The sequence below is a fragment of the Cyprinodon variegatus genome, unplaced genomic scaffold (genome assembly GCF_000732505.1).
Source record: "Cyprinodon variegatus isolate N-32 unplaced genomic scaffold, C_variegatus-1.0 Scaffold54, whole genome shotgun sequence".
Classification (NCBI taxonomy): Eukaryota; Metazoa; Chordata; class Actinopteri; order Cyprinodontiformes; family Cyprinodontidae; genus Cyprinodon; species Cyprinodon variegatus.
The window spans coordinates 1,153,916-1,164,854 of record NW_015150507.1 but is presented as its reverse complement, the minus strand read 5'-3'; the positions used below and the strand labels follow the sequence as shown (position 1 = coordinate 1,164,854).

Genomic DNA, 10,939 nt, shown 5'->3' with positions numbered 1-10,939 from the left:
CTTCGTGTGGACGGGGCCTAAGAAGGAGCCAGCAATCCTAATGCTCATGTGGTAACAGTAGAAAGGACTATATTATGAACAGCAATCCACATCAGCAAACTGAGGGCTTGTTAAGTCAGATTAGACACAAAAAAGCATTTGTTCATAGTAATTTCAATGTTGAAAAGATCACACTCTGAATAGGGTTGACCTTTTTATATATTTATGTATTATATTTAGTTACTTTATTCATAACTGGATGTGAACAGGATCCAAATATTTTTTAAAGTTCATTGAGATTTATTTTGTTTAAAAGGGAAAGAAATAGAAATTGAATTAAATGTACAATTATGTTTTTCTCCACCAGCAATTTGTTCAGATATTTGCATCTTATCAGAAGAGCAATTCGATTTTACTTTCAAGGGAAAACAATTATATTGCAATATTTAAAGTAAAACATTTGCTGTTCGTGAAAGCGATATGTTAGTGGTCTGTTAATGACGAGAAAACAAAAACAAAAAAACAAATAAAGTCATTTGGCGGATTTTCATGAACGCAGCATCAAAATTTCTCCCATCAGGCTTTGCGGCATATCTGTGAAAGCTCAGGAGTCATGTTGGTACAGAAAGATAAATGCAGTTTAAAAAAACAAACAAACAAATCTAATGGAAAATAGGCAGTGAAGAATATTAATGAAGACTTGTTTCCGCAGAAAGGTAGGTCCTTAATCTTCACCGAGATGAAGCTGCTGTTTATCGATGATCTGAGATGGTTTACGGAGAGAAAACGCGTTAGCTTTGCCTTACATTTATGTTTGTTTTTTTTCTGACGTAATAATGATGATGTATGAGTTAATAATTAGAATAGATATAAACTACTATCTGGTTGTTCAACACATGTTTTGTGGTCGCTATAATACATTTTATCTTTCTGCCAATATGACTTTAAACGTAACTTTTTTTAAAACTTTTAATTTTACTATAATGAATCAGTTTCCCAGAAGCTAAAGATGTCAGTTCAACATTAATATGACATTAACACTTATATCACATTTGCATCAGAATTTGGTGAAAAAAAAACATTTATGTTTGACATAAATAAATTGTCATTAATTTGATAATAATGTGTAGATGGCATTCAACATCAAGCTTCTTTGAAATGTCCCTCAAATAATGATATTGATGTTATTTTGACATTTTTATGTCCTAAAAATAATGCAAATAGAAAATATATTTAATATATAGATTTAATATTTATTTTTACACATATAGCAAATGAATGCAGCAGTGCCCAGTGGGGTGAGAAGCTGTTTTTCCTCAGCTCTTTAGAGCCAATATTCCAGTTTCAAATGTAATTGTTTATAAATGTAATAGTTTACAGATATTTAGCAGTTGTTTTTTAGTTTGTTTACTGTGATTCAGCTTTAAGATACTGAGATTTTATTGATCAGGGTAAATTCCAGGTTTATATGTTATAAAACAATAAAAAAAAAACAAATGAAATATTTTTTATTCTGATTTAAAGCTTAATTGTATTTTATACCATATTATCTTTTATCTTATATTATTCCTATATCTTATTTTACACTGTTTATATGGGAAGGTTGTGAGTTTTCTGTGTGGGCTGTAATACTTTTCTATTTTATTGTATTTTATTTAGCTCTATTGTACTTCTGTAAACGGTTGCACCGCAAGGGATTAATAAAGTAATTCTGATGAATGATGAAGATAACAATGATCTTTCGAATCTGTTCAGTAACTCTTTTCATTGTCTTATTTAAGCATGTAGCGATATTTGATCCAAGGTTTTATTTTTGCTGATACTGCGCTAATTTGAAGTTATCTGTTGTCTCACTTATTCAGCTCATATATCTGGTTTAAGAAACAACAAAACCTGTCATGATGAGTCTAGTATTTTTTTTTTATTATAATTAATCATTAGATATGACCTCTTGTCTAATACCACCATGGATTCTACCAGAGGCAATAGTAGATATGGCAATAATGGAAAAGAAACAAGATAAATCTTATATCGTAGATAATTATTCAGTACAGTTACATTTAAACAATTATTATCAATATATTCAAATTTATACAGATGCATCAAAAATAAATAGGAGAGAGTGATAGTAAGGTTAACATTTGGACATACAGGACTTAATTATACACCTTTTAAAATTCAAAAACATAATACTGGAAAATGTGTTTATTTTGGAAAGTATGAAACAATAGAACATGTTATAATAGAATGTAATAAATATGAAAGAGGGAGAAGATTTATGAAGAGAGAGTTTAAATGTATTAAGGAGAAAGTCAGTTTATTAGATATTTTGAGGAAACATTTGGGGAGTAAACAAATACAAATAGTTATTAGATGTTTAAAGAAAACTAAATAATTTCATAGAATTTAATTATAGATGGTCTTTAGGATATCAATGAGTAAAATACTAAGATATATATATATATATATATATATATATATATATTGATAGATAAATACATCAAGAACCACAATCCATACCAGTAAGGTGCGGTAATGCTGCTCAAAGTTTGGTTGCCAACCGCCAACCAAAAAAAGAAGAAGACCTCTTGTCTAAGCTTGAACCTGTGATCTACAGCATGGGCCGTCCAATTGATGATGTAATGCAGCTGTGCTGTGAGCTGTCTGCCAACCAGCAGATCAAGGCCACTGTGAAAGGCTCTGGTAAAGGAGCAGCAGCCGCTGGTGGACTCGCCTTCGCTGGAGGCTTGATTGGGGGTCCTCTTGGTATTGCTGTGGGTAAGCCCAAAACAGATTCAGTTCAATAGATTGTTTGACTTACTTATGGACGTTTGTGTTGCACCGTTTTTAAGAACGAGAAAACCTTGTTTCCCTCCAGGTGGTGCGGTGGGCGGTCTCCTTGGCTGCTGGCTGACTAGCGGACAGTTCAGGCCCCTTCCTCAGATCATCATGGAGCTCAGCCCTCAGCAGCAGCAGAAGCTGTATGATGATCTCATGGTGATCCTGGGAGACATTCAGTGGACCGACCTGGCTCAGTTAACTGCTCTGGTGATGGGGAACTCCATGTTGAAGCAGCAGGTCACAGCCGCTCTCATCGGGTACATCTCTAAGGAGCTCCAGGCTGAGGTGCACTACGTGGATTAGTGTCCCTTTAAGAACTGAATGCTCTGAACCAAAGCTGAATGGCTTCAATGGAACTGAATCTCCAACAAAATCATTGCAGTCATGGAGCAGTGCCAACACAACTCTTACTGTTATCAGTAATTAACAAGTTAGAACTTGTTCAAAACAGGATATATGTGTGTGATAACTTAAAAAATAAAACAAGACTCTTATTTGAAGGAAATTATTTATTATGAATTTGCCTGCACTGATGAAAGAGACCGTTTTGGCTTTAAATGTTTAAGGCTTGGCTGAAATGGGGCGGGGATTTCTACCATGAAATTTCCATAGAACTTTACTGATGAAATGAGCCGAACCTTCCTTGAAGTGATCCATTTAACCAATCTATGTGCTTTATTGTATTTCCAAAAAAAAAGTAAAGTTTTCTCATTCAGTTCACATAAATAAATCAGTTTGTAAATAAAAAAAGCTCATGTGTCTCATTAACAAAATTGCCCCCACTTTAAAATAATCAGCTGCTGACCCAGTATTAAAGGTAGTGGAGGATGTTCTTCCTGGTGGAACATCAAAATAAGTGGTCCTCCTAATTGTTAATCATTCTGATTATGTTTACATAAGGCCATCGTATGTGCTCATCCTCATTCATCCTCACAAGAAAGCTTGTATGAGCGATGCAAACAACTTGTGCTCAACAGAGTACACGAGGAGAAATGGGCTTTTGCATGCTCTTACACGTGTTTAATATTAGGGGTGGGTATTGGCAAAGAAGTCACAATTCAATTCGAATCATGATTCACATGCCACGATGCGATTCTATCACGATGCATCACGATACTTGAAATATTGCGATGCATTGGGATATTTTCACTGAACACTGTAAGAAAAAGATACAGCCCTTACCAGTGGCTGACTGGCTGTGTATGATCTGGATAGTGTCTTCAATTGATACATAACTGAAAGCAACTGAATTCATACATAGCTGTATTTATTGAAATTACTTTTGGAGGTGTTGTCATGAAAACAAATACTGGACAGAAATATTACTATTACTGGCGTGGACACACTGACAAAAAGATCTTAAGATTCATCAAACTTAAAATAACAAAATGAGGATAATCAGTGCAATTTACATGGCCTCAGTGGTCTTTTAAACCAATGAAATGAAAACATTCAAATGTAAGACATTTCCCCTTTTGCAAATTACGTGCTTCATATCAATTTCATTTTTAAAGCCAAAATGCATCCAAGCATCTGACTTGAAATGTGATGGAGCTGGGGGGCGAATTTTCTCAGTCTCCTCCATATTTTGTTTACGAATGACTCTTCTCAGTATCCCACGGCCAGACATGCTTGTGACACAAAGCAGCAGGCGTCAACACATCCGCAGCGACATCTGCTGGACTGGAATTGGTATTCCACTTGGTTTGATTGATGTGCGCCAACCATTAATGTATTTTATTTGTTCATTTTTTTTTTTATAATCGATTCTTGCCTTCAAGAATCGATTCAGTAGATCACAAAAATTAGAATCACAATGCATCGATTTGACGATTATTTTGCACACCCTTATTTAATATAGTTTCCCTCTCAGGAGCGGGTAAAGGGCTGTACATGTGCATTTTTTATGCATTAAGCTTAATATGCCAAGCTTCCTGCATTACAGACTAAATTCCTAATCATGTATTCGAACATGTCAATCATCTTTTCCTTCTGTTAATAGATTTTTTTTGTAAACAATGGATTTAATAATTCTATTTTATTAATCTCACATTGGAGAAATTTACCTCTGTGTTTAATTCATCCCCTTGGGGAGCAGGGGCAGTGTGGGGTTAAAGGTCTTGCTCAGGGACCCAGAGTGCAGGCTGTGGGGTACTTCAAACCTTCTGAAAGCACAAGCGCACTGCTATAACCACTAGGCCAACACTAGGCTCATTTCAGCATGAAGATGTTAAAATCTCAAGAATTGAGCTGCATCTCAGTAAGGTTTATCCTTAAAAAGCATATTCCATAAAATTAATTGGAACTTGAAAGGGGTTTAATGTGATGTATTTATGGCTTACAGCGAATGAACACCCAACATTTAGTTAAAAAAAAAAAAAAAGGACCAGTAAACCTTTATTTTTATTTTTTATTTTTATGCAGAAATCTGTGGAGTTAATGGTTGTGTAGCAGACAGTTACTGACATCCTTTCCAGGATGGTAGGTGATACAAATGGCTGTTCAGGGTGCTGGACCCAAGTATATTAATGGAAAGTTAGGTGAAAGAAAAAAATGCAGACAAGGATAAGCAGAGCCTTGAGAGTATATAAGGCCAACTTGATCGTTTGGGGCGAGTTAACCTTGTCCAAGCTCAGCAGCAGCTGGTGTAGATGTTTTAAAAACACATGGGTTACAACTGGAACCTTCCTTCTGTTAAACCACTTTACAAAATATATTTGATGATTCTGGTGTCCAAAACCTTTACAGCCATCTGCCAGGACAATTCAGTCTTTCATAAAAGATGGAATGATTGAAGATGTTCATTTTCTGAGAATCTAATTTTTACTTCATAAAGCCATAATTATAAGAACTTAGAAAAAACATCCTGGATATATCACTATGTGATGATTTTATGTCATGAGTGTAATGGTCTGAAAGAAATTCAATAAATCCATTTACTCTTTAGAGAAATCATTAATCAAAAGGAACATCAGTGATGGGTTAATCAAGCACCTTGAAGAGTTTCAACACATTGCCAAACTGTATTGATACTGTCTCTCAGAATACTGACACCTGCTGGACCTTTAAAGACACTACAGGCTGCTTATTTTACAGACTTAATTGATTTGATGACCTAGTACAATAATATAATTTAAATTATTGTAGGTTATATTGTATTATTTTATATCTAGGTTTAAATTGAAAATATCTTTTATGTTTTTAGATGCAGCATATAAATAATGTAAACATATATATTGAGAACATTTAGGGGAATATGAAAGGATGCTTGTGGACTAGGTTTTTAAATCATAATTTTAAAACAATAAGTACAGTAAAAACAGTAAATAAACTAAGAGTCAATTTCAAATTAACTTTAATTCATATAAGTTGAGTGATAACTACAAGGAAAAGTTTGACACAATGAGAACATTAAAATAAAAATGCAACTGTTGAGACGTTTCCATTCCTTTCAGGATGCTCCAAAATTCTTGATAATTTTAATGATGAACCGCAAAAGATATGACTTTTTTTTTAACAGATGCATCACGTTGACAGATGCATTTTTAAACAGATTAGTGTGTCAGTCAGAAACTATTCCTGTATTGGTCACATGACTTTCTTGAAACAAAACGCTAATAAACGATAGTGTTTTCCTCTATGGGGTCGACGCATTCACCGACACATTGGTGTTGCTGGACACATCATTAATGAACATCTGGTTCTGTTTAGTTTAACTAAAAAGAACCCTGAAACCTTTCGAGAGATGTACCTGAGATGCTGAGGGGTCAGGAAAAGCAGCATCACAAATTGACTTTGTGTTATTGTTTAATGAGTGTTTATAGAAACCCCTAATCAACTTTTTCAGAGGGTGCTGGAAGATTCCCAAATGTTTTTAACTCCAATTTGATTTTCTTCTGTGCATATGCTGTTAAAATCCACCCTTTCTGTAGCTGACTCTAACTTTAATGGTACAAGTATTGATACTTAAAGCACTTATGAATGAGAGGACTACATTTAGATGGTTAAGGTACTTTTATTGTTGTCTGTGCAGCAGAAACAATTCAGATGAGTGAAAAGGAGAAGATTCACTCAAGACTGAGCGGCGCATTTGCAAATAACTATTAGCAAGCATGGATTTATGCCCCCCTCAAACTAAGAGAATCAACTGAAGATATATATCAGAGGGAGGAGTTTAAAAAGCTTTGTTTTTATCCCACAATAACCGTTTCCTCATCTGGGAACTCATAGTAGGGGACCTCAAGGTTGAGTGGAGCAGGTCCCTTCCTTATTCGTCCAGAAGCATCGTAGTGTGAGCCGTGGCACGGACAATAGTAGCCACCATATTCTCCTGCATTAGCAATGGGCACACAGCCAAGATGGGTGCACACGCCGAGAACGATGACCCACTTGGGGTTGAGCACTCTATCTTTGTCATGCTGGGGGTCGCGCAGCTCTCCCAGATTCACGTTAGCCTCTGCTGCGATTTCCTTCTCTGTGCGGTGACGTACGAACAGTGGCTTCCCTCTCCACTTGAAGGTCATGTTTTTGCCTTCTGGGATGTCGCCAAGCTTGATCTCGATCTTGGATAAGGCCAGAACATCAGCTGACGCGCTCATAGAGGAGATAAACTGGGTGACCACCGTCTTGGCTGAATACACGGCAATCACAGTGGTAGCTCCAGTCACCAGGTAGGAAAAGGTCCTCCTGGCCTCACTGCTCTCCTGGGAGGACTTCTGGGGATCCAAGACCTCGGGCCGACGGTAGTCAGAGAAGTCTGGAATCTTGATGTCTGTGTGGGCATGGCGGGATCCGGCTGGAGCTGGATAAAGACAGAGTTATAATAGTGATGCAGTTTTACGATTTCATCTTTGATGATAATTATCATTAAACATCCCAGTCACATTAGAAATAAAACAAAAAATTCTTCAGCTACGGTGAAAGAAAATAACTTAAATACAACTATAATCGTCTGATGACCACATTTGGTAGATAATTCACCAATGTTTTGCCCAATACTTGTGTGTCACAACTGCCAATGGGACTTTTTATAATTGTATTTCGAAAATTGCTCCATAAAAGTTCAAATTAGTGAAAAACTACTTGTAGTGTCAACAGATTCTCATAATTCAGCCGTTTATTACTAATAATTATTAACCTCTTTGACCTGTATGATGTTTTCTTTTGTCAATACCGTTTATTACTTCTTTTTTGTTTTAACGAATCAAATTATCCAAAGATTAATTCTCTTAACTTATTAGATGACTTCTGGAAAAAAGTGAATGCACTGGATTTAAATCAGCGTATCTGAGAAAAATGGGCATTACCTTTTAATTTGTCTTAAACTTAAAATTAATATAGAAATAGTGAAGATAACTGTTAACAAAATGTAAAAAAAAAAGCCTTTTAAAGATGAAATTACAACACTGATTTACAGATCTACATGATCAAAATGATATAACCAGCCAGTGTAGCATAAATGCATACTAGTCGTTTTTTTAAGTTACAGACTGACACCTTTTCTCTTGTTTAAGGTCAACAAGAGAAGGTCAAGTTACAAATTGATCTGCAACTCAAATACTAGTAAGTTAAACATATTTTCACATATACAGCATGGACAATTTCACATTAAGCATCAATAAAAAGGGGACATTGAGATTGTAGTAGTTTCTTATTTTTGGTTTTAAGTCAAATTTGGGATGGGACATCCTGCATATATAATGATAATAAGATACATTAAAAAGGAAGAAGATAAATTTATTCTGAAGTCATTTTCCCCCCTCATGTTTAAAGGATTTGTTCACTCATGCCACAGATTTCCTTAAGGGAAAAAGCCAATATTCTACTAGCTGAATTCAGGTGGTATTTATTATATTACATTAAAATAAATGTTTAGTTTACACATTTTACAAGTTTACAGACCGCAAAAATCTGTTTAAGTTTCTGAAGCTTGTATGTTACGTCACTAAGCTAGTTAGCAACCCGGTGGCTAACGTTACAGCTCATCCTTACCAGCAGCAGGTAGAAACTCTTTGGCTCCAGGGAACACCAGGCTTTTAACACCGTGTTTAGTCGCTAGAAAGTAGGGGGAAAAGACCCCGGACCGAAGCACGGAGGACATCATCTTTGCCCCAAAATAAAAGAAAACCTCAACCCCACAGTTGGGGACGCGACCTTTCGTCTAGCTACACCGGACTTGTCTGGTCTGCCTTCGCGAAAATACTCTCTTATACGTAACAGTGATGTTACATGTTTGACAAAAAAAAAAAAAATGTCCTCTACACTTATCGACCCATACATAATCAGTTTTCAAAAAAAAATTATTTGGAAAAACATTTTTATACCCGAAATAAAATACTTTTATTATTTCACCTTGATTTTTTTATGTTAAAATGCGCATTTAGGTCAGGCTTTTCTGGAGGCCAACTAAATCGTGGGTCCCTGTGATGTAAACAAGGGTCCTTGAACAAAATATACGGAGATTACCCGCACAATGGTAACCTGAGCTAAGATAAGAAAATGAAAATACCAAAAAGGAAGCTATTTCTTCTAATCATTTTTGCATATGTGGCCTTTTCGCTCTATGCCGCTTATAATGTGTTCTTTAGCAACAAAGTAATTTCCCGCGTTCACCGGGTGGTGGTGAAGAAAGACAGCATCGCACCAGCGGGTAATTCCTACAAACACAGGCTTTGTGGTCGGATGCGTAATAAAGGCTTCCCAAAAATGTCAGTCTGTAGGTGAAAAGATGATGCCGTGTTTTGTCTTTAGGTGGTGTCAGAGATGGCGGGGCCCCTTTTGTAGCAGATGAGTGGAATCCGTGGGAGGATGAGGAGGTGGAGTACAATTCAGCTTTAAACAAGAAGAGACAGGCTTTCAAGCAGTACATGGGTCGAATTGACAGAAATAAACCCAAAAGTTACAAGATTCAAATCTGGGGGAAAGCTGCAATAGGTAGGCCACTTTATATATATTACACATATTGCATTTTATATATATGCTACACTTTTATATATATATATATATATATATATATGTATATATATATGTATTAGGGGTGGAACGGTTCACAAAATCCACGGTTCGGTTCACGGTTTTCGGTTTGGTTCGGTATATGTTGATTGTTACACCGAAATCCCATAAAAATTAATGAATAAATCCCCAAAAATGTATGAATTGTAATTATTTTTAATGATCCATGGAAACCCTGGATCATTTCCGCCTGTTTTGCTGCTTTGAATTTAATCATCTCGCGCATGGCCTTTACGATCTCCAATCATCTCGCGCATGGCCTTTACGATCTCCAAGGAACTCAGAGCGGACGGGAGCCACAGCGGACGCTGTAGGCTTTGCTTTGCGCAGGTGGTCTGGAGCGAAGCGCTGATGGAGTATGTGGGATTTCGGGGTTAGCATGACATGTTGATCATGTTGCTGTTATCATAAACAAAACGTGTTGCACAATGCTTGCACTCTGTTGCACTTTTATCCACAACTTTCTTTCCGCCGTCATCGTAGGTCACTCTAAATGCAAAGCGGTCCCATACAGCAGAACTATAAAGTGCTGCTGGCGCGTCTTTCAACTCCTTTTCTTTCCCACTCGCCATACCCACACAATTCTCCACAACAACTGATTTTTTTCTGCTACACCTGTTTCTCAATATGCGTTCTTGAGCATTCTCGTGTACTCGTGACACGTCATCAGCCTCAGCCCGAGTACCGTTCCAATTCTCGAGAACGCACCAAATCCCCGGATGTTGTTCTCGCCCCGCCCTCTTTATCGAGCATGCATCAGAGCAGACTTGTGGGTTCTTCAGGGCGTTTCTCAATTCACGAGAATGCGAGTACGTACTCGCGTTCTCGTCAAGTCCGTTCTTGGCAAGAACGCAGGAAGAGCGGACTTGACGAGAACGCAAGCACGTATGTGTATTGGAGCAGAAGCGTACTCGTGACGTCATCACATGCAACGTTGTTTAGCATTTCTTTAACAGTCAAAACTATTTATTCCCTACACAAAACATTTTGAAAACAATATTTTCTAAAGCTTAAAAAACATTAAAAAAAAATTACCGAACCGCAAAAAACCGGCATCAGAACGAGCGGTAGTTCACACATAACTAGACCGAGAGAAGTGCACTACAGA

The 10,939-nt window shown here is 36.6% G+C and overlaps 3 protein-coding genes across 5 annotated transcripts in view; 2 read left to right on the top strand and 1 right to left on the bottom strand.

Annotated features, from left to right (window-relative positions):
- The first annotated feature begins 556 nt into the window (after nt 1-556).
- Nucleotides 557-3,552, top strand: LOC107082469 (protein C19orf12 homolog). Its single transcript, XM_015371162.1, has 3 exons — nt 557-695; nt 2,597-2,757; nt 2,858-3,552. The coding sequence occupies exons 2-3, from the start codon at nt 2,598-2,600 to the stop codon at nt 3,121-3,123; spliced, it is 426 nt and encodes a 141-aa protein (XP_015226648.1). The 5' UTR covers nt 557-695; nt 2,597; the 3' UTR covers nt 3,124-3,552.
- A 3,267-nt stretch (nt 3,553-6,819) lies between these two features.
- LOC107082449 (cytochrome b-c1 complex subunit Rieske, mitochondrial) lies at nt 6,820-9,014 on the bottom strand. Its single transcript, XM_015371135.1, has 2 exons — nt 8,812-9,014; nt 6,820-7,621 (listed from the first exon to the last, which is right to left on the bottom strand). The coding sequence occupies exons 1-2, from the start codon at nt 8,921-8,923 to the stop codon at nt 7,011-7,013; spliced, it is 723 nt and encodes a 240-aa protein (XP_015226621.1). The 5' UTR covers nt 8,924-9,014; the 3' UTR covers nt 6,820-7,010.
- Nucleotides 9,015-9,248: 234 nt separating this feature from the next.
- The window catches only part of tmem5 (transmembrane protein 5), a 7,931-nt gene continuing 6,240 nt past the window's right edge, over nt 9,249-10,939 (top strand). Inside the window, exons 1-2 of one of the 3 annotated variants that reach the window (XM_015371127.1) lie at nt 9,249-9,469; nt 9,571-9,753. In XM_015371127.1, coding sequence (XP_015226613.1) covers nt 9,319-9,469; nt 9,571-9,753 — 334 coding nt within the window. In that variant the 5' untranslated portion in view covers nt 9,249-9,318. Of the gene's footprint in view, nt 9,470-9,570; nt 9,754-10,939 lie in introns of those variants that run through there. The other 2 variants (XM_015371129.1, XM_015371128.1) reach the window with 2 other exon arrangements.